This window comes from Zonotrichia leucophrys, chromosome 4A (assembly GCF_028769735.1).
Source record: "Zonotrichia leucophrys gambelii isolate GWCS_2022_RI chromosome 4A, RI_Zleu_2.0, whole genome shotgun sequence".
Taxonomy (NCBI): domain Eukaryota; kingdom Metazoa; phylum Chordata; class Aves; order Passeriformes; family Passerellidae; genus Zonotrichia; species Zonotrichia leucophrys.
In genome coordinates this window covers 15,466,842-15,490,721 of record NC_088174.1, presented here as the reverse complement: position 1 = coordinate 15,490,721, position 23,880 = coordinate 15,466,842, and the positions used below count along the sequence as shown (strand labels likewise).

The following is a 23,880-nucleotide window of genomic DNA, read 5'->3' as shown; positions in this document are numbered from 1 at the left end:
GGAGGAGGGTGGGAAGTGCAGCCTACCATGGGTTGGGGTTTTCTCCCTTCTCCTCACGCCTGGGGCTCTGCTCCTCTCGTACTCGGAGCCCCCGGGGTGTCCTTCCCCCTCGATCAGCGTGTAGAATTTCCCACTCTCGTGCTCCAGGAAATAGTTTGGAGACTCTGAGCCCTTCATCCCAGGCTTTCCAAACTTGCTGATGTCGTCACAGGACATGATTCCAATTTCATCCCTAAAAACAGAAGATGATGGGGAAATGAACCATTTAAGGGAAGCTTCCAGCGTGCAACTGCCTCTCCCAAATGCTACAAATAAAAAGTCTTGCAATTGAAATGTTCACTTTGTAAGTGAGGCAATTCAACAAATGTAAATTAACAAAATCATCATTAGGTGCCACTTTAATTGTGAGATAAACATTCAGGAGTTTTGTAGGATCTGAAGGGGAACATCAGGAATTGTTTTAATATGAGCAGACAAGGGTTTCCCTTGCAGAAATGCTCCAGAATAAGATAGAAGCAGACACATAAAAGTAAATCAAACCAACTGTTTAAAGACTTCTTTAAATACTTTCTTGATTTAGGAACAAACCCACATTTTCTCAGCTAAGTGAAAATTAAGTCACTCAAAACAATAATATGGTGCTTAATGTATTTTTAGCTCTTAATTTTCTTAATTATTTACCTTGATGATGGGTCTGTTCATTTTGGTTTTGTTTTATAAATCTAATGAAATCAACGTGTAAAATTTTATTTTTTCAAAACCTCAGATTCCTTAGGACATAAATACCTGGGGCCATAAAGTCCTGACATAGGGGAGAGAATGAAAACATCCTGGAGTGCAGAGTTGTCCATTTTTGAGGGCATGCCCATGGTACTTGTTGGGGTTGTAGAGCTGCTCGTGGGGCTGGTTGGAATCACAGGCTGCAAAAATCAAAAAGGGACATGAAGAATAAATTAATGTTTTCTGTGCTACAAGAAACAACAAAATCAGTGTGCATAATTTTAGGAGTTTTGACCTCTTTTATTGGATTAGCCATTTTTTTAATTTCTGGAGTTTCTTCCAAAAAAGGTGTCCAGTGAAACTCTAGACTTCAAGAAAGTTATGAAAGAAACTGATAAACGACCATTAAATTAATTTGAAAGCCACCTCAAGGGAAAATCTGAAACTCAATCAAAATATGATCTTTAATCAATGCAGAAAATCAATTATCTGAGGAGAAAGGACACACTGTATTAAATGCCATTAATACAGAAGTTAATTACAGAGCTCTGGAATACTTGCACTGAATGAAATGATTGTGTTGGTTTCAGTGGAAGATTTATTGTTAGCAAGGACAGAACATCTTGATTTTTTAAGAGAGCAGAATTCATTGTCCTTTGGCTTTATAGCCATGATGATACAAATGTGTGTTCTACAGTAAATAGCAAAGAAATAGAAATTAATCTAAACAATAAATGAATGTCTTTTAAGATTTTTACTTTTTAAACTTTCACATGGCATTGAACACAGTTGTTTGATTCAGATGTCACAGAGAAGCTCAAGCCAATGGTCTGCAAGGACTAGAAGGATGATAACCAAATATGCTGGGCAGGATACAGAGATATAAACAAAGAATATTTTTCAACCAAGGTTCAGTCTGTGTTGATACTCAAGAAATAGGAAATATTTTTATTTATAAAAGTTATGTTTAAATAGATAGAACCAGTTTTCTACAGGTGGAAGGAAAAGCCAGTGACTCAAAACTTGGATGAAAGGTATAAACACTGATCTTTTTCTAAGTAAAATGTTTTCTGTCCTCCAGAGGTAAACACTGAAATATTTTTATGTGGTTCAAAAAGTAAAACCAGTCCTAAATACCAAAAAATGATGGTTTTTATAAGATTCTCATTCTACAAAGAGATCAAAATTATATTAATTCTCTATGCTTGTTGATAAAATAAATAATAAATGGTGTAATTGTTCTGGATCAATTAGTTGTGACAGAAGGATTATTCCAATTTGAAAAGTTCTCCAAATAAAAAGAAAAAAATACAATATATATTATATTTTATTTGAGTGAAGTTGTAGGGTGCAGAGCCCTATTTGCCATTGCCAATTAAAAAAAAAAAAAGCAAAAAACATTTTGTCCTGAGTGGGAAAATAATTAGGGAGTTTAAAATTCAAATAATCTTCCACTATCACATAATGTCAGCCAGAGACAAAAGGGCAAAAAAATGGTGTCACAAATCTCACAGAAAGATAAAAGAGCACAGAACTGACAAATGGAAACTCTGCTGTTGTAATTCAGCATCAAGGAAAACCCTCCAAAGCGAAAGAATACGACAACAAGGCCAAGTAATAAATTTTACAAGGCCTCAGAGATTCTGTATCATCAATAATTCATAAATTACCTATGTGGTATAATTTTAAACTTAATTATTGCAGAAAAAATATTAATAACCTCTTTAAGTGCCTTAAGCAACAATAGAGAACATGACAACTTTTATTTAAAACTTCCTGCTGCGCACCAACCTGAGGTAACAAATATGATTTCAACTTCTTAAACCCTATTTCCTTTTTGCCTTCCCTAATTATGTACTGCTTTTGTTTTACTTGTTTTGGGGTTTTTTAACAGCAGCAAATTGATTTCCAGAAAATGGAATGATTTCCATTCTATTTTAAATCAGAATGGATAAATTGCTCCACATGTGGACACAGGAATCGATCTATGGGGCACACCATGAAAACAGCACGTGCAGAGAGATGCATGGATCAGGAGCTGGAACATGCCATGAAATACAGCACACCCATGTCTGTTATCCCTCTTTGGTGACAGTCTGACTTTTGCTGAGCTGTTTCCCTCTCAATCTGCTTTCTCTGGGGTGTTTTCCTGCAGTTTGGGGCTGTTTGGCCGTTCCCTGTCCTGCTCTTCCCTCGCTGCGAACCCTCCTGTCTGAGCTGTGTTCTCTGCTATCCCACAGCCTGTCCTGCAGGATCCCATTTAATCCATGAGCAGCAGAAACTCCAGAACAACAAAACCCAGAAATTCTCCTACAATTCCACAGCTCTAGAGTCTGAAAAATGCCAAAGTCACGGAAAGGTGAGGGCAGTGCAGCCAACAGGAGAGGGAAGTGAGCTCACTGCTTCCAGCAGCAACAAGCTGTTGTGTCAGCTGTCCAGGAAGCACAGGCTTCAGAGGCATCTTGAAATTTAATCAGGCTGCTTCCAAGTCATTACTGACAATAATAAATAACACCAGATCCAGGTGAGAGCTGCGGGAAGCAGGCAAACCCAGACCTGCGCCCTGACACGGATCCAGCTCCTCACACTCGAGCTTGTCTCTGCGGCAGGAAGAATAAAAGATCTAAAACTGGTTTTCCATGCCTCATAACAGAATCTACTCTTAAGAAGTAACACTGGCAGGGCTGGTTTTGTTTTCCAAAGAGGTTTATATTTTTATTTAAATGCATCACCCCACTATTCTCTGATAAATAAGGAATATACCCCAGTAGGGAGACGCTCCAAGCACCCTTTGCTCCTCAGGGGCTCATCAGAAGAGGAGACATCACAAAACCAGAACTGCTGATAATTCAACAAAAGCAGCTTGGTGCACTTTCAATTCTCTGGCTACCACAACAAAAGTTGCATTTTTGATGGCAAATCCATGCATGCAGTGTGTACAGCACACACTGCTCACTGTGCCACAGCCTCACATCCAGAGCTGCCCCCGAATTATGATTCTTTAATGCACAAATATAAATGTATATAACGTAGAAATCTAAAGAGAGGATCTCTCTGGAAGCCCTGTGCAATTGCAATTTCCATTTTGCTGCCCCTGGAGGCTCCATCTGAAGTTCACAAGCAGATACGTGAGCATCTTGCCAGAGCAAAGGATGTTATTCCTGCAGTGTTGTGACAGAAAAATCCCCTCTGGGGGTCCCAGGGCCCCGTTCCTCTCCCCCAGGGCAGGCACAGAGAAGGAAAGGTGGCCCTAAATCCCACTGCCAGCATTCCTGGGCTGCAAGGATTGCACAAACTCCTTCAGTGAAGCCACTGTGCAGGATTCAGGAACTCTGAGAAATGAAAGAGTTAGAAAATGCCAGGCAGGGAGGAAATCTGCCTGGATAAGCTTGAAGGGTTTTTTTTTTGTTTCATTAATTTAAAAATCATTCAGAAACACATTCATGTATCATGTGAACCAAATAAAACAGCTCTGAGAAGCTTCCACATGATGGAAGCGCATCAACTTCTTACAAGATGTTAAAAGGCATTAAAGACAACCATCAACAGTTACTGACTTACTGGCAAACCTTTCCTTTAAAAACGACATTTTGAGTACAGATTTTCCTGCTGTAGGAAGAAGCAGCTCTGATGTTCACAATTGTCTTTTATTTTTTTGCATCTGCAGGTTTTCAAGGAGTGAGTACACAGAAAATAGCAGAGGTTTTGTCATCCCTGCTGCCAAAAACTCCACCTGCACGAGAGATGTGCAACAGGAGCAGGGTTCTCCTGGAATTTAATGGATCTGACACACTTGATCACAAACAAGTAGGTGACAGACTGTGAAATAATGGAAATAGGGAGGCACTGCTGCCTCTGCCAGGCAGAGCTGCCACTGAACTTTGTTCTTCATAAAACTTTCTGTAAATGTTCTTTCCTTTCTGAATTCCTGCGGCTCCCAGAGTCACCAAAACATGGAGAAAACAACCTGAGCATTGCCACACTTGTTTATCCCAGCACTGTGCTTCAGAGGAGTTTGGGACGGCTCCTGTTCTCTTCACTGGAAGGTAAAATTGCAGTGTTTCCTCTTGAATAAAGGATTTACCATGACATTGCAGCACCACTTACCTGCAGGGCCAGAGGCTTCCACCTGACATTCTTCAGAAGGGCAGGAGCAGAAACCAGGGTATTCTGAGGACGTTTTTTCAAGGTTAAAATCACTCCATTTGGGTCTTCCCACAGTGCATTTACTAGGTTCTTTAACTGCCAGCCAACCTAAGGAAAAAGTCCATAATTGAATTTTGAAAGCTTTCCATTTAAGTTGAAATGTGAAGGAAATGTTCTGTTAACCAGCAAGGTCTATTACAGCCTGCTCCTTGCAAACACAAGCGGTTTTTATAAACCCTGTTGCACTCAAATCATGCTGCTGCAGCTGGATTTTTATCTTTCTTTTCTTTAGTCATGTTCCTGAACAAAATAAGGCAGAAGTGAACACTGTCACCCTTTCAATAACTTGTGAGATCATGGAAAATTTTAAATCAGAAGGTGAGGTCTAAAGTCATGAAATCATTTCAGTCTGAGCTCTGAGTTTTAACAGGGAGTGCTGAGGAGGGAGCCAGACTGTGCTGGAACAACAAATGCAGCATGTATGTGAGAGCTGCAAGCCCCTGCCTGGAGATAAATGATCATTTATTGGTTTATCTGTACAGCCCTGGGCACAGCTGAGCCTCCAAGTTACTGTAAATTGCAAACAGAGCCATAACAAAGGAAATCACTGGTACTGTAAGGATGTGCCACTCAGAAAAAAAAAAAAAAACCCAAAACTTAGAGACATTTCTTGATTATTTAAATAGGAATTTTGAATTATTATATTATTATGAATTATTTATGCGCAAAGCAAGAAAATTTATTTTTAGGGCTTTTCTCTTGCCCCTGCCTTTTCTGTCCCACTCAGAGCAGATTTTAGAGCAGTAGTTCATGGCCATGGTAAAGACCTGCCATAAATGCTGTGACTGCCACAAATCTGACAGAGCTGCACTGCAGGAATTGGGATGCTGTGTCCACACAATTCCCAGACAACCTTCCCAAGCAGCTGCACCAGCCCTGACATGAACCTGTGAGAATGGAAAGTTCAGTGAATCCCAGAACAGCACCAACACATGCAAGCACTAAATATTTTTATACTGGCCATGTTAGACCTGCCAGGGTTCACCAATAACATTTTAATCATAGTTTATCATCTGACCAGAGAGTGAATTCCCACTGCTATTAAAAAGCAGGACAATAAATTATTTAGGTGCTCAGGCACAGAACATCTGCGTTCACCCCCTTGTTATATCAGGTGGAGTTTGTAATGACTTCCTCTTAGAGGAAGATAATATCTGATTACAAAAAGGTGAAGGGAAAATAGAAAACAACCTCCAAGAGATTGGAACTAAAATCCTTTCCTAAGAGCTGGAGAGAATTTGGGATATGACTGTCAGGTTCCAAGCTGCCTCCACAGAGGGCCAAAGCCAGGATCCCACTGTGAGCATCCCCCTGGGACAGAACTGCAAGATGTGTTGGAATTCCAAAAAGGATTTTTAAAAGCTTTTAAAAGTTCTGTTCTATTTTTAATGCTGCTGTTCTATTGAAAACTTTCTAAAAATGCACTGGCCACAGGAAACCAGACAACAGCAGCAATTGTAAATAGGGCACATCCAGACAAATGCAAGGATGGCAACTTGCATCCCAAAAAACTCCTCCAGTTTGGGCTGTGTTTATAAAAGCACAGGGCCCATATATTTTTTTTTCTTTTACTCAATTACAGAAATGAAGTGGAACTCTCCCTGATTTTTATAGATTGATGTAATTTTCAGATTGCCGAAATCCTTAGAGTTCCATGGGCTCCTTTTAGAAAAGAATGATAAATAATTAAGTGAAGGATAAATTATTCCAATGAGAACCTTAATGACAAAACCATTAAATACCAAGATCTATCAGAGCACCGTCTGCACTCATTACTACTGGGCAATGATAAAATGCTCTCAGGAATTTGGACAACTTATTATAAATTGTATTGCTAAAAATAGCTTTGAAAAAAGAGAAGTCATTACAGTGGATTAAAAATCTTGGTTGAAAACCAGTCCTTGAGTCAGATTTTGACATTTACTCCTAAAGAATCAGTCTTTAAAGCAATTACTGATTTCTAGCTCTGATAAGAAGCATTTTTCACAAAGGTATTTTGCTCCTTTAAGATTTTTAGAACATACAGTCAAAACTGAATTCTACCAAATGGGTAAAGATATTTCAGCAAGGAACATTAGAACATTGAGGAAATAAAAGACCAATGTGATACTTTTTATTTTCCTCCATAAATTAAAATGGATGCTAATTTAGATGCTAAAGATGGCAGAAACACAGAAGAATGCAAAAGAATTCACTCAAAATGGTCAGAGACAGATGTTTGAAATTTTCATAGTTTACGATTAAGATTGCCACAATCATTAAGTTTTGTTTTTACATCCTCAGTGTTGAAAAACAAAATCAGACAAAAGAAACCTGTGGCCTCCTGTCTGTATTAAAGTATTTGTTAGTTTTCTCATAGAAACTATATGGTGGAAAATTAAGAATACAGCAACTTTTAAAAAATTAGTTCCAAAAGTATTAATTGCTAAAACAATAAATTCCTTTACCAGGAAATTCCACAATGCTGAGGTAATTTTGTAGACCCAAACCTGATAATTTTGTAGCTGGGACTCCTTAACTAATATGTTGAGAAAAACATGAAAAGCATAACCCATTTTCATTAACAGCTAAGCAGTGATTTTTAGTTCTCCAATAACTTCTTTAGACTCTCCTCATAATGACTTTGCTCCTTCTCATTCAGAAGATCTGGATTTGCATGAATGGGATTTGGAAAGCATCCTCCCAGCAGCAGGGATTTCAGCATTGTTATAAATCCCAACTCTGCTCATGCTTTTCTCCCTTTTCAAAAGGAAGCCTACCTGCCTGGGGATGACTCACTGTAGAAAAATTTATACAAAAAGTTCCTAATGCTACAGATGGACACAAAAATTATAAAAAAATCAGTGCATTTTTGGGTGTCTGCAGAGGCATGAAGTGCATGATATATTTGTCTATGAAAGGAATTGAGAAAACAGCTGAACTGTGGAACAGGGTGGTGTTTATCAGAGGATTCCAGAGGTCTGGGCCTCCAGAGCAGTTATTCACCTCCCTGCCAATTGCTTCCAAACACATTGTACCTATTTATTATAGTAGGAATTCAAAAATAAAAATTAGCTCAGATGGTGGAGCTGGGCATGCGCAGGGGACAGAGATCTGCTCCTTTCTCTGCTTTCCCTGAAACTTCTGGGGACAAGGCAGGAATGGGCTCCCCAGTTCCTTCACTGCCTTACCAAACCCTGTCAGGACTCTGGAAAATGGAAAAGTTTTAATACAGAGTAATAAAAGTTTAAATACAGAAATACTGAGTGTCCCTCACAGCAGGAAGGGAGGCTACACCTGAATTTGCCTGGGGGATTTGTGCCTGCTCTGCTCACTGCATCACCTGGGGTAGGGAGACACAGAGCAATAACTAACAGGAATTTAAAAGCTCCCTTTTCAGGCATTTGGTCTGGAAATCAGTTGTGCCAAATATTTTCTAAATATTTATATCCTACTATATTGCACAGCACCTGAAAACAACTAATTCTGCTCTGACTGCACTAACCCCTCACAGGAACCAGGACAGATGTTTCCCCTCATGACTCTTCAAATACATAAGCAAAGCCATCTGTATATTTACTTGAACCTGCAAAGTTTGACCTCTCTTCATATTTGCATTAAAAAAAAAAAAACCCAGCTGGTGTAAACCCAACTTTTTTTAAGGAAGCAGACTATCAGCTTTTCATATTTTAAGTAATTCACTTTGCCTCATTAGGGAATTAATCAAGAGAGCTGGTTTGATTAAGATGGAAATCAGAAATTATTATTAGACAAAAATGTGCTGGAAGATCATAAGACTTTTCTGTCACTGAAGGGGAAGCTCGTCATTAACACCTGTAGCTGATTCACTCTCATTAATATTCGAGCTGCTCCTAACAAGAATTGATGATTTAAAACCAAATGTTCTCCCATTATCTTACAGAGTTATTTTCATTAACCAACGGAGAAACACAGCAAGAATCCAAGAAGGAGCAAGATCTACTGCTGGAAGAGAGGCTTTGCTGAGCCCTTCTGAAAGGCTGGGTCTGGAGAAGAAGTGACATGTGGCACTTTGTTTGGAAACAGAAGGACATCTTTTGGGGAAGAAGTTCAAATTCTCATGACAGCTTTTGTCCTTTTTTTTTCCCCCTGCTCGCATTTCCCAACCCAGAGTGTGCTGAAACACAGATGGTGTGACCTGGCTCTGCATTTACAGAATTACCTCCACCTAAAATGAGCTCTCATTAGGACTCATATTTACAATTCAGCAAACAGACACCGAGGGTATTAATTCAATGACTGTCTTCACACAAATAAATTAGTGCTGAAATGATTTCATTGTGCCAGGCTCTTGACACACTTAATTTCAAGCATGTAATTTGACAGTGAAGAGTATGAAAGGGCATTAGGCTGCTGAGCATGTACTTGGAATCAAAGTATATTTGGGGTTTGAAGGGACATTTTAAGGACATTCTCAAGTGGGTGGCTCAGAGCCCTGTCCAACCTGGCCTTGGACACTTCCAGGGATGGGGCAGCCACAGCTTTTCTGGGCACCCTGTGCCTGTGTTTCACTGCAAAAAAATCCTTCTTTATATCCAAATCTCCCCCTTTCAGTATAAAGTCATTGCCCCTCTACAACAGACCCTACTAAAAATCTGTCCCCATCCTTCTTCTATGCCCTTGAAATCACAGGGTCCATCCTTCCAAAGAACAACCTCGAGTGTGAAAATGCAACTCCTTCAGTTAAAACCTGCAGCTGCTTCAAGAGAATATAAGAAACAAGTAGCACAACAGATTTATTACAGATATTTCTGTGGCCTCTGGCTCTGGCACAGCAGTGTTTTATGCCTTGAGGATTTGTTTCTCTTTCTGGTCTTTATTGCCTCTGTCTGTGGAGAAAGAGGAATTCTGTCTCTGCCCCAGCTGGCTGAGTTAACCAAACTGAAATCCTTAAATAATTCCTCTTCCTTTGAGACAGATGACACATTTTCCTTTTTACTCATTACATTTTTTTAATGCTCCTATCTAAGTGAACACCTCTGATAGCTGTGAACGACCTGGAGATCACACACTATTTCAGACAAGATCTTACTAATGTCAAGACAATGGTATCCAAACTCAGTTTCTCCTGGAAACCTGTTCCTGATTAATTCCAAGTTCATCTTTGCCATTTTCAGTCACATCAGCTCCGTGGTGCTCAGTTGGTTTGGGATTAATTACAACATTCTGACTCCTGGAGTCCTGCCAGGTGCTCCTGAGTAACATCGAGCTTTCAACAGGAATTACCAAAAGCCTTCTTATTGCTCTCTGTCCTATGAAATCACCTTCAAATCCTAACCCTCACCAAAAAAATATAAAAATACAAAGAATAGAAGACAGAGAAATTCAGTTTTCCCTTGTTTACAAATCACTTCTCTATCCAGAAAGAGACAAAATATTTTACAGGTGGTCAGGCAGATGATTCAATATTTATTTGAACTTCAATTTTTTCATTTGTCTGAAAAACTATCTAAAAAGGAAAATTAACACAATTTAATTTTCATAAGTTTATGCTGAGAAATGATTACAATATAAAATCTACTATTACAACTAAGCAGCAAAAATCTCCTAAAAAGTAATTGTTAATTTTGCAAACAAAGAAGTGCTACAGTGGCATCTTTAGTACTTCTGTATAATTTTATAGGAGAGAAAGTAAAATCTACAAGGCACTGGCAGAATTGGTGCCTGTTGTTGGATTTTAGGGAAAAATAAGAGTTAGGGTGGCAGTAATTTAGAATATATAACTTATTCTTAAAGTTTCTTACACTGTTTTATTAAAATCTTATAAGCAAGAAAAAGCAGAAAAGCAAATAAGGAAATTGGATAATGATTAAATGATCTTAACAGCCAGTGGTGAATTGCCTGCTTTAATTAATTTCTTGCTTAAAGTACTATTATTTTTTCTTTGATCTTTGTAATTGTATTACAGAGTGTTCCTTGGTTAGACCAGATTCCACGTGGAAAAGCTTTTATTTCTCCCTTTTTCAGTTGTTGCATTACATCATTTGGAAGCAGCTCTCCTTTAATACCTCCTGAACACTTTTTAACTCTCAACTCCATAGAAAAGCTTTTGGAAAAATGAAGTAAAACTGTGAAAAGCTGTGCCCATTCCCTGGGGGATCTGTTCAGTGCCCAACCACCCTCTGCAGGGAGAACAATTCCTGAAATCCACCCTGACCCTGCCCTGGAGCAGCTCCGGGCTCTGAAATCTCATTTTCACTCCTTCAGTTCTGCCCTGCCCATGAGTGAAGCCTTGCCCTGGACAGCTCCATAACTCCTGTGAGAAATGCAGAGTGCTGCAGCTGGAATTCTAACAGGATGCTGAGGAGGGTCACGCATTAGGATGACAAACTGGAAGTGCTCAAATTATCCACCTTACTAAAAAAAAAAAAAGAGTGATGAGCTAATTTGATTGCATCCTGAAAATACCTAAAAGAGAAACCTGCTCTCCAATTTAAGAGATAAAAATACATCAAGATCAAAGGACTGGAAGCTTGTGCCAGACAAATATAGACTACAAATAAAATGACTTTTTTCCCCCCCAGCAATGAGAATAATTAACTACCGGAGCAATTTATTACAGGTTGTGGGAACATCAATGAAAGTTTTAAAACTCAGATGATCACATTAAATGAATATGAATTTATCCAGAAAATACACTGGCCTAGTTCAGTCAAAATCAGATTTAATGGTGCTGGTAGCCAGCTATGGGATTGGAATTGCTAAAAGGGATCCATGCTTTCTCTGCCCAGGGAAGTGTTTCCAGCAGTGGCAGGAAAAATGACATTTTCTAATCATCTTCAGGACAGTTTATTCTGAATACATTGTGTTGAAGGATTTATATTTGATAAATTATAAAATATTGGTACCAAAATGCTACAGAAACATCAACCTTAAACAAATGTCTTGGTTAGGATAACGAAAATAAAATCTTCTCTGGAAAACCTGTAGGAACACCAGAGATCTGCACGTTCTCTGACCCCCCCAGCCATTATTTTCGATTACACCCCTTTTTATGAGCTGGTTGTGCTAATATTAGAATTTTGATTACGTGGAAATTTAATGAGCTGTTGCCTTTGAATAATTCCAGTCCACTAATGGAAATAATGCTAATTATAAGCAAAATATGGATCATGATAACGTGGTAAGCGGGGGGAAGAAGGAGCACAGCTGAGAGTGGTTTGCAGCAATGAGTGCCAGAAGTGACACTTGAAGATCTAAGGGATATTTAAAATATTAAAACTCCTATTCCATGAGGGGTGAGAGTTGGACACACACCTCTGAACCATGCAAACACTCACTATTGCTGCCTGATTTTCCAAACTGGACATATAATGAGACTTTCCCAGCCATTTCAGAGCAAGAATAAGTTTCCAAAAGAACCAGTGCCATTTATCTGTTTCCTTGGCTTGTTAGAAACTTCAGAATGAATAATTAATTTATTATGGGGGGATTTTTTTAGAAAAAAAAAGTCTTTTATAGCTCTTGACTCAGCTGTTGGTCCTGTGCCCTCAGGTGGAAAGGGATTACAAGTATCAACCACCTTGAGCCTGCTGTAATAACAGACATGGAAAGAGTTGCTAAAAAAGCCAATTCTTGAGAAGCTGAATGGGGGATTTCACTTATGGGAGTAAAGATTAAATCAGATCTGTCACTTGAAGAGTGTGTTTGATGGAGAAAGCCAGCCTAATGCATATTTCAGCCTGTAACTATGACAACTCTCTAATACAGATAAGAGCTGTGTGTTGCATTAACATTTAAAGTGTAAATGAATAAGTTATACTTCTTTTCAAGAGAAAATATTTGCTCTCTAATCATAAGATTTTAATAGCCAGACTTTCATATTTCCACTTCACACAAGTGACAGACAAAGAGAGATTTCTTAATTTTGCCTCTGCTGTGTCTGGAGATGGGGTTCACCAGGACAAAGTGAAATAGCTAAATTAGGAGTTTCTTAGGAAGTCACCATTGTCCTTGTCACTAGTCATGCCTAAGAAATAATAAATACCAGTGTTCCCTTCTCCAGCAACACTGGAACTATTTAAATTATATTTAAATTACATTCTTCAATACTGAGGTTCAGCATCCACCTGCTTATGGTTGTCTTAAAAATAAATCTCCATCCAAGAATGCCCAAACCCCAACCCTGGCAGATTTCTATCAACACTTTAATCATTTTTACATCTTCCCCCCAACAGATTCAGCATACATGGCTGTTACAGCACTTCTGCATTATTAATCTGGATCCTGCATTAAACAGAATGCAAAATTCTGTTCAAGAGGAGAAGTTAAACCAGCTGGCAAGTGCATAATGAGAAGTCTAAGAACTTCAAGGAAATATTCTTGGATCTCCTTATATAAGAAGAGTATGATGTTGAACAGCAGCTGTGCAAAATGTAAATTTGGCTTAATCCTTCTGGGCTGGTTATGGACTCAATTTGGGCCTTTTCTTATTAAGAATAAGCAGTGAATATGATGTTTAAAAAGACACAAATAATAATAATATAGTTAAGCGAAGAAGAATTAGTACTTTTTACCAGCTTTTTTACTTCTCACTAGCTTTTTTACTTTTCTGTGCTGCAAAGCCTGAGCACAGAATTTCCAGAATACTTACCACAGTTTGGTGGTTGACCTGGATCACCTCATCACCAGCATGGATTTTCTTACACTGGTCAGCAGGAGACTGAGGACAAGAGAGAAAAATTCACTTTACAGGGAGGATGTGGAGGTGGAAGAAAAGAGCAGGAATTAGAACAATGAATGCTGAAAGAGGCAAAAAAGCTGTGCTTTAAGAAGTCTTATTGCTGTCAAATAATGGTAACTGGTCATATTCATAGGGAAAAATATTTTTTCTGGTAACATTTGATGGAGTAATCTAGAATTCCATTTGCCATTCCAACCTAGAATTCCAGCTGCCGCTTGTGGCCATTTGAGCTATTCCATTGTGTTTAGCTGAGCAGCCACAACCTTGTTGGGAATCCCCGGGGTGAATTCACATCCCATGGAGTTAAATCTGTTACAACACACCCAGGACAGGGCTGGACCAGCCAGGTGTGGGGCAGAAATCAGGGCTCAGTCCTCTCCAGAGTCACTGCTGAGGGGAACTGAAGATGCTCTGCACACACAGGGTATTTATACCTTCAAATCCAGCTCCAGCACTTCCAAGACAGCTAATGAACCATTTGAACACAGAACGTGGTAATTTACAAATGGGTGAAAGGGACTTGCTCTTCAGGAGATTTTATGCACACACTATTCACATAATTTCGCAATCCTGGAGCTGAAAAACTCCCTTATCCTAAATACAGCTTGTTCTGAGCAGATGAAAATGGATTAAAACCCATTGAGGAACCACTCAAACAGGGGCAACTACTGTTGTACAAATAATTTTTAGAAGCTTTGGTGAGACCTTAAATCTGTGAGAGAAACCAGGGGCATTCAGGAGATCAGCAGTTCTCAGAGAGCTGAAAACTCAAGTAAATTGTTTGCCCTGTGCCCTGGCTTACAAGAATGTTCTACTGACACAGAGCACACCAGTCTGGCATTCAGGAGGAAAAAACCACAAAGAATTCAAGAGCTGAGACACCACCTTGGAAAATAAACCCAGTGGAAGTTGGCTGGCTGTTCAGTCAGGAGATTTGGACAAGGGGGGAAATTTACTCCTGAGATGCAGGGTCAGAGAGAGGAGAGGACTGAGTGCCCCTTGTCAAACAGTGCTGAAAATTTTAAAGCAAAATAATCCTCCAGAAACAGTTCAAGCTCCCTGCCAAGCAAAGAGGCTCCTAAGAAAGGCAGAAAAGGAGCCCCTTGCAGCTGGAGGGGTTGGCCTGGCTCTAATCCTGCTGAAGAGCTGCACAGAGAAAAAGCTGTTACCAAAATGTAGCTGAGCTCCTGGAGAGCTCCTGCAGCCAGCCTAAAACACAAATTGTTAAACACAATAAAGGAGGCACGTGTCAAACACAAAGGAAGAAAGGATTTATCTGAACTGAAAGTGATGTTCGTGGAGAAGTTCATGGTCATGACCTCACTGCAGGCAAGAACTCCTCAGCTGCACTGTCTTCAGCCCAAAATCCCACTCATTCCTCTTGTGAAGGGAGATTAAAAACGTAAAACATAAACAAATAAAAGGAGCAAAGAGAAGAGGAGGCAATACAAGAAAAACCCAAATTGCCACTGACAGGGAAATGACTGCAATTATTTCTGAATCAAATGCCAGAGAGACTCATCCCCCTCAAGGGCTCTGTGCTGCCAGAGCCAGGCAGGGCTCTGGGGGCAGGAGATTACCCAATTATTGATTACCCAACAATCAGCCAACAGGGCAATCAGCCAGCCCTGGACAGGGTGATTCCCAGCCTGACTGGGCTGCTCCAAATATAACTTTTACCTTCTGCCCACTGCTGGTTCTCCATTCTCAGCCTTTCTCTCTCTCTGGTTCTCCATTCACAGTCTTTTCTCTGGCTCTCCATTCCTAGCTTTCTCTCTGGATTTCCATTCCAAGCCTGTCTCTGATTCTCCATTCTCAGTTTTTCTCTGGTTCTCCATTCCCAGCCTGAACTCTGGTTCTTCACCTCCAGCCTTTCCTCTGGTTTTCCATTCCCAGCTTTTTCTGGTTCTCCATTCCCAGTTTTTCTCTGGTTTTCCATTCCCAGCCTTTTCTCTGGTTCTCCATTCCCATTCTTTTCTCTGGTTCTCCATTCCCAGTTTTTCTCTGGTTCTCCATTCCCATTCTTTTCTCTGGTTCTCCATTCCCAGCCTTTTCTCTGGTTCTCCATTCCCATTCTTTTCTCTGGTTCTCCATTCCCATTCTTTTCTCTGGTTCTCCATTCCCAATTTTTCTCTGGTTCTCCATTCCCATTCTTTTCTCTGGTTCTCCATTCCCAGCCCCTCACCTGCCCGAGCTCTCAGAGGGTTTTGGTCACTCTGGGCTCCAGTTCTGAGCTGAGCCCTGGCAGATCAGACCCCACCTCAGCCCCTGAGCGCTCCTGCCCTACAACAAACAGGATTTCACCCCACACTCAGGTGGGGATGTGAAAACCCACCTGGCTCCAGAGCCACTTTTTCCTTTTATTGGAAACTTGTGGAATTTTGGCAGACCAGGAGCAAACATGAAACAGAAATATTCCTGGAATTCAAAGTGACTTTAACAAACTCCTTGGCTTTAAGTGGGGCATGGAGGAGAGCAGGAAGCTGCAGGAAACACCTCCATCCATAATGGTTAACTTCAGCTGAACAGCAAAGGCCTGGCTCTTTCTCTTTTCAGCTGCTTTCCTGACTTGGATGAGGCTGAGCTAATTAAACACTGGCTCTGAGGTCAATTATCCCTTCAAAAGGAATGAAAAATCAATTTGCTGAAACACCAGAAGTTAAAGGTCTTTGAAGCTGGTTTATCTGCACATGTGATTACACTTCCAGCAAAACCAAAAAAAGCAATTTCTTCTGGTGGTGTCGAAGCAAAAAGTTTTGACAATCCAAATTAAAAGAAATTATTTCTAGTGGCTGGCAATTTAGTAACTCTTCCTGTGAATTTCAATTGTAAATATATCAATATTTCCCCTACAAACTGCATTATATTTCTGAAAGGAATTAGAATTACAGTAAAAAAATGGATTAATTATAGCATGAGTAATTCAATCTATGAACATAATCTCTCCAACATAATCAAGATGGATCAAATCATAATTTTGAGCACCCAAGATACACATATAGTTATTTTTAGACTTCTAAATGCTGCCAATGGTGACAATATAAACAAACAAATTTCAAGTTCAATTTGCATTAGAATTGTCTTCCCAAATTGTGACATACAAATCATCTGGCTTTCCATGGTTTTGCACTGACAAAGCCCATATAAATACCACTAAATGTATATAAATCAATTAAAATATCCCACATGGAGCTCACCCATATGGGCCAGCAGAGCAGTGGCACTTGCCAGGCAGGATTTACATCTCACAGAGCTCGTGTGATGCTCCTTGGGCATCAGCAATCCATAACTCCAATATCAGCTGGGTGAAACCTAAAGCTGTCACTTGCCCAGCCCTGAGCTCTGGACAGACCCGAGCCTGAGTGGGAGCAGTGACTGGAAGATGAGAACCAGAAGGGCTGTGTTATAAAGTCTGTCACAGTAATTAGATGGCAGCAGTTGAAGGCAATTTAATTATTCAAATTTATAATTATGAACTGCACGTTAAGGAACGAGGAGGATGTTTAGAGGCTGAGCTGTTGTTCCTGTCACACTCTTTATAAAGTGCCCCCTCAAACCTCACACAGATCTTTGAGCTGCAAAGCTCTCTGTGATTTTAGTTCAGGTTTTTTAATGCCTCTGGGGCTACAATGAAAATGACAAAATACAAAGAAAATTGTCATTTTCTTCTGTGTATTTACTACAAATGATAGAAAACATAAAATATAATATACTTAATATAAGTATATATTACATATATATGTATGCATTGTATATATATGGTACATGTATATATATTTATATATATCTCCATATATGTACTTAATATACATATACATGTACTTGTACATATATATAAAGTACATTTTATATGTATGTACTTAATATAAGTACAAGGAAACCACTTTTGCAAGAGTATTTGAGTAATCACTGAGGGCAGAAGTTTGAGAATTTCCTTTTGTTATAGCATTACTTATTAATAATTTCAACACAGAGGCTTTTCTATGTCTATGTTCAAGGGCACTAAGTCTTTAAAAAGGTAATATGATACATATACCTAAAAAAGGAAAAAAGACATTAATAAAAAGTGGCTTGGTTTAAAGCAAGCTTACATATTACAAAATGCACTGGAGATACACAGAAAATAATTGTAAGCATGATGAAAGTATTTTAAAATAAAGGATCTTACATTTTCTGTTGTTCCTGTGATTACATGTAGTCCATCATATGTTGATTTGATATACATTCCCTGCAAAATAAAGACCAAAAAGGGTAATTAATATTTGTAGGAAACAGATACAGAACATTTGCATGATAATTAAAATAATAGATTTGCTCTAAGGACCATAACATTTGAACAGACTGGAAGGAGCTGTGGTCAATTAACATTTGCAAACCCAAGTTTAACAAATCTATATCAAGACCACTATAAATAGCAGAGTTTTCACACTTAATGCTTCTTTTTATTCTGAAGTTTGTGAGCAGAGTTCAATATGGAGCATCAGCATAAAAACTTGTGCCTGTTCAGTATTTGAAATATTTAACATTATCTCTTTTTATTACAGTGACATAAAAGAAGAATTGAAACTGAAAGCATGAGCAGGAGTAGTTTTTAAACTTAAATGCCCCATTTTCAAAGAGTTCGTGATTCAGTAAATGTGAAGCCAGAGCCAAACTCAGAAAAGACAGGAGCCAGTGCTCATATTGCTAATTTATGGGGGAAATGAGCTTAGTGAACTAACAGGAGCTTTGTAATTAGTCCATCAAGAATTGTGCTTGAAGGAGAGACTGACAAGATGGAAAGGGACAGGCAGGGCAGGGAGCTGTGGAGCTGAGCACACTCAGAGCCCAATGCCAGGGAGGCTCAGTGGCTCCTGTGCCTCCCTTCAGGAGCCAGGCCACAGCTTCCCCTCTCTTCCCTCAGCACCCTTATCCATCACTTTGGAAATCTAATTAATCTAATTGGTGCATTGTGCTGCTGATTTATTGTTCTTTCAATAGTTCTGCATCACCTTGTGCTGTCACAGCCCCAAAGTTTAGAGTCCCCAGCAATAACCAAGAACATTTTGTTCAGAGAAAGCAATTTCCAGATTCCTGAATGCTAGTGGAGATCTTCAGGGTGGGCACACAAACACCACCTCCCAACCCCTCGAGAAAAACCCAAAGCTTGAAAATCCTACAAAGTTTAGGTGATATTGCTCTCCACAAGTGCCTAAACTGGAAGGTGGGATGGAGCCAAACTCTTCCTCACAGTGGGAGCATGAGAAGCGAGAGACAAGTTGGAACTTGGGTAAGGAATTTTGTTTCAGTTTTACCATCAGGAAAATAAAACTCTGGAACAGGCTGGCAAAGCTGTGGAATTTCTGATTTGGAGAGGATCAAATTGTGACTGGATGAGGCCCTGAGCAACCTCCTCTAGCTGGGTCTGACTGGATTTTTCATGGGAAAATGAAACTTCTGCCGTAATGTAAACTAATCCCATTTCAGCAAGTTTTAAATGTATTGAAATCTTAAAAATAAAGATTGTCCAAACCTGATTGCTGGCAGGTTGCAATGTTGCATAGAAAAATCTGCTTTAGATTGCATTCCCCATCTCAGTTCTCTTAAATTAGTCTGCTTTACAAACTACTTCATTTGTAAAAACCAAAAATCCAAATTAAACCTTGCCAGTCTTGAAATCAGCTACACAAAGTGGGATTAGTTGGAAGAAAGAAGCTGCTGGTGAACCTTTCAGAATTTCCTTTTTAGAGCAGTTTAATTTATCAGTGTTTGCTGTTCTGTGGTCCCTTCAGCAGCAAAGGACAAGATTCCCTTTGCCAACTCAAGGACACAAACAGGATCCTGGAAAGCTGAAGGTTCCCATGGACAATGGGATGGGGAATCTCCATTAAAAACCCAATTTTATTTTAGTTTTTTATTTAATTGAGCAGAAGTTTTGCTCATCTAGTGTGAGTTATGCTGAATTTCCACAGTGAACTTTTCACAAGAATATTACACAACATTCCTGCTCTTTTAGCACTTGCTCAACCTCAGGAACACATTTCAAGCCACACTTTTATATCAAATTTAATATCCCAGCCCTAAAATCCCACTTGCTTTGACAAGATTCATTCCCCGCTCAAAAAACCCAACAGATTAAAATTTTTAGGGCCACAAGAGGACAGAGTGCTAAACTTTGCACTAAATTTTACCACTTATTTCTTCCTAGAGTTCTTAGATTCTTGTTAATCTCTGTGTATTTTTGGAAAAAATCAAATTATAATTTTATCTCTTAACAGATGCCATTGGAGAGTCATAAAACCTGACTAATCGCCCAGAATTACCCTACATTTTGTTATCTGCTCTTTCATCCTAGTTATTAAAATTTAAGAATATATTTAAAAATAAACAATTTTAGTGAATGACTCATAGCCTTCAAATTATCCTACACAGAGCTTTCATCCTTGTTTTCCCAAAAGAAAAATAATGAGCTTGTTCCTTGTTGACCATTACAGGAGCAGAGCGTCCCCTTGACCTGGAAAGCTGGAAAGATTATTCTATGTAAAAAAATATGAAAGTTCTTACATTAATTTTTTTTATGAAAGTTCTTACATTAATTTTTTACTTCATATGGTTGAGCTTAGGCAGTGATATCCAGAGAATTTTTTGGTCACCTTGGAGTGACCAGACATGCATAGGTCTGGCCAATGCGAGAGACCCTTCTGGAATGGCACCCAAAGGGTTCTCCTGCCTCTTTCCTTCCAGTTTCCACTTCTGCCCTCTGCACCCAGCTCTGTTTGCTTCCCTCCTGCTCTGCAAACTCTGCAATGTCCATTCCTGTCCCACCAGGCTTGTCCCACCCTGTCCTTCCCTGTCACAACCTGCCCCGTCCATCCCAGTGACTCAGCTCCCAACTTTCTTTCTGTTCCCTTACCGGTCTGTTTCCTGCCCTTACAAGCAAAATATCACAGGAGTCCTTTTCCAAAATGATTCATCTCTCATTTTTTTTCCCCAAGAATGGGGTTTCAGTGTCTCTGGTTTATTATTGAATGCCAACAATGATCTCAGAGAAAAGAACAACAGGCTTTATCCCCTTATCTCGAGATAAGGCAGGAGTCAAGGATTCTCCTCTGTGAAGATGGCTCAGACTGGTGAACATTTAGAAATAAATAGTTGCTCTTTATGCCTGACACATCAGTTATTAAACTCTGCAGAATGGCACTGACCTATGTTAGAGAACAGGGAAATGTTTCTCAGCCATCAAATCAAGAACCCTGGCTGTTTCTGAGCAGCTCTGCCACTGTCCCCTAGTGACAAAGTGAATTAAAGGTTTTTAATTAAAATCTGACCTTTGAAAACATATGGGAAGGCATCAACCATTTAAAACCCCATTTTGAAGAGACTTCTCCTCAGAAAACAGCATATCCAGTTGCCAGGGGAATTTCCTTGAAAATTTTCGTGCAGAATCATCTGGCTAATTAAGCAGGATATAATGACAGCAGTGTGTATTTAAGTGTCAACAATTATTCCTGCACAGGGAAGCAGTGACAGCAACGATGCAGGTTTGTAATGCCACAGACAACCAGGGAACTCTTACACCCCTTGATCTTTTGCCCCATAAAAAATGGTTCTTTAATCTTATTTCAATTATCAAAGTTACACAAATGCATTTAAATGAATGCCATGATAGTGCTTTGAGAAGGTGATGGAGTTTTTTGTTTAAATTTCATACCATTAAAAAGTCCCTCTCAATTTTTTTTTCCTGCCTTATATGTTGCAGTCCTTTGCCCAAATTGAAACACCTCTACTTTCCTTCCTGCAAAACAACTTCCACTTCTCAAAATACTTAAGATAGTAACTTCTTTTATTCTTCTGTATGAGAAAATTTGGTTTTATTTGGGCTTTTAGGCTATGAGAACCTTTATATGTCAAGCATGATGGAAATTTGTCAAGTTTCTGTAAGCCTTTAAAAATAATTCGAAATAATTAGATGAACACCCTGACAGTTTCAGGCCAGGCATATTCCCATTAAAAAGCTGCCTTCATATTCTACTTTTTCTTCCTGCTTACTTTGCAGTTCCTTTCTTGTGAAAATGGGAAAGATTGGCTTCCATCACCTTAAATTACAAATGCCACAGAAAGAGAAGCACTATTTGAAAGGGTAGCTGGACACTGGATAGATGAATAATCCTTCATAAAGAAGGTTCTGTGCATCTGACAGCTTGGCTGTTTGTTCAGCTTCTTTTGTTTTCCAACATTACAGCTGCTTTCATAAAAATTTTAATTTTATAAATAAAAATCTTTGCTTTTCCTAAATTCTTAAAATGAAATGGGAAAAGTTCCCTCTGCAGAAAAATTAAGAAGGCTCTGGATATTAGCATCATGCATCTTAATTAAAGTGTGTCTGATTACACTGATTCTATCAGCAGGGGGAAGCTCAGACAACAGAGGAAAAAAAAGAATAAAAAAGTGAAAGGAAGGGGGATAAAAGTCCTCCTTTATTCCAGAAGAAAAGAAGAAAAACATTTCACAGACATCAGAAGATACAAATCCAAACAACAAAACCCCAACTGCCTCCCTGTTCCGAATCTCCTGCTTAAGAGGAATCATTAATCTCATCAAATAAGATTAAAGCTGCATCTTACACAGAAGTATCTCTGGGTACATGAGCTGGACATCAAGTTCAGAAGATTAAAAAAATAAGTTTCATCTGAAATAATGCTGGCTGTAATAATCTCTCACTATGGACAATCCCCAATCATCCAAGAGCAGGAGGAGGGGGGAAAAAAAGCTCCAAACTTCAAAAACCTTTCTATGATCCCATTCTGTATCTCTGTAAAATCTCCAATAAAATGCTGCCTGTTTATGTGACAGCAAAACTGCTCCAGAGCTGGCTCTGGGCACAGGAGGAGGTAAATCATAGCAAGGTTCTCCAGCCTTTCATCAACCTCCATCCCCAAGGATTCAGCAGCAAGCTGAGGAGCTGCCAATAGCAACACAAACTCCTGGCTCAAGGGCTTATTGTGGATCCATCAAGCCAAAAAATTTAAAGTGGGGAGGCAATTTTCTTAAATCACAAAGTTATTTTATTCTATTCGATTTCCTAAAAATTTATGTCTGCATGTTCTGCCAGAGCTAACGGTGATTCTCACAATTTAATACTTTCTTAGTGCAGGAATTTATTTGAAGTTTGTCAAATTGATTGTTTGAAACAAAGCTTTGCCTTCCAGACATCTTGTTCATGCTGATTATGCTGTGCACTTCAGATATTAATGGTATTACCATACCCAGTACTACAATTCAGGAGAAAAAGTGCTTTACAATCCTTAAAGTTACTTCAAAATGATATAGAAAATACATGGAAGGTGTTTGAGTATTCTCCACTGAAAAATCAGCAGCAAAATAGGGAAAAGGAGATGGTGAAGCAGGGGAAGGAATGGAAAAAAGGGAGGAAAAAACCCAATATATTTCTGGAGGCCAAGAAATGCCTGCAGAGATCAGGATGCAAACAGAGTCCCCAGGAGCTGGAACAGACCCCAAGTGTTCCCAATGCAAATTCCTTTGTCCAGCAAACTGCCAGGAAAGCACAGCACACAGAGTGCCCTGGGAAGGCTGCAGATAAGGCCAGGCTTTAATAAAGCTGAATGCAAAGAAGGTATTTGAGAGAGGAAAAAAAGAAAAGGGTGGCATAAAGCTCATAAAAGCACAGACGGAAAGTTCAAAATGCTACAACTGAAGATGCACATTCCAAAGGCTCAGAGTCCCTTTGTGAAAATGCTTTATGGTCCAGAATTTATTTACACAATTAAACACACAGACAGTGCCCTGCAGGAGCTCTGATCTGTGCAGACTGCGTGGACCTGGAGACCTGGAAATTAATTCCATTTATGTGGGAGCTTCTGCAGTGTCAATAGGATTCCTGGCTCATAGGGGGAGAAATTAGAAGGCATGTAATAAAAATTTTGCAAAAGGAGTTCTGAAAACTTGGGAAGACTCATAATTCAGTCAGCTGAATATCATTCCACATAACTGAATTATTTGGTAAATCTGAGTGATTTACAACACACACCTTTCTCCAATGGCAAATAATTGTGTTTGTTTTCCAGGTGCCAACCCTGGATGAACCCTGTTCTCAGCAGCTCTGAAAATTAGAGCTACATTTAAACCCAAGAGAGCCTCTGTTTTAAATTTATGCTATAAAGGTAAAAAATGTTCCGAAATATTGTACATTAAGCCGCTCTTGAAAAACACATTTTTGGTGATTTTTGACACCAACTGCTGTGCATTAGCTTCCT

At 39.2% G+C, this 23,880-nt stretch overlaps 1 protein-coding gene across 3 annotated transcripts in view; it reads right to left on the bottom strand.

Annotated features, from left to right (window-relative positions):
• Positions 1 to 23,880, bottom strand: part of LOC135447654 (connector enhancer of kinase suppressor of ras 2-like) — a 169,763-nt gene that overhangs the window by 51,994 nt on the left and 93,889 nt on the right. For all 3 annotated transcript variants that reach the window (XM_064712703.1, XM_064712701.1, XM_064712704.1), the window contains 5 exons: positions 17,796 to 17,855; positions 13,538 to 13,606; positions 4,828 to 4,974; positions 787 to 920; positions 27 to 232 (listed from right to left, as the gene is read on the bottom strand). In XM_064712703.1, the coding sequence (XP_064568773.1) occupies positions 27 to 232; positions 787 to 920; positions 4,828 to 4,974; positions 13,538 to 13,606; positions 17,796 to 17,855 (616 nt within the window). The remainder of the gene's footprint in view (positions 1 to 26; positions 233 to 786; positions 921 to 4,827; positions 4,975 to 13,537; positions 13,607 to 17,795; positions 17,856 to 23,880) is intronic.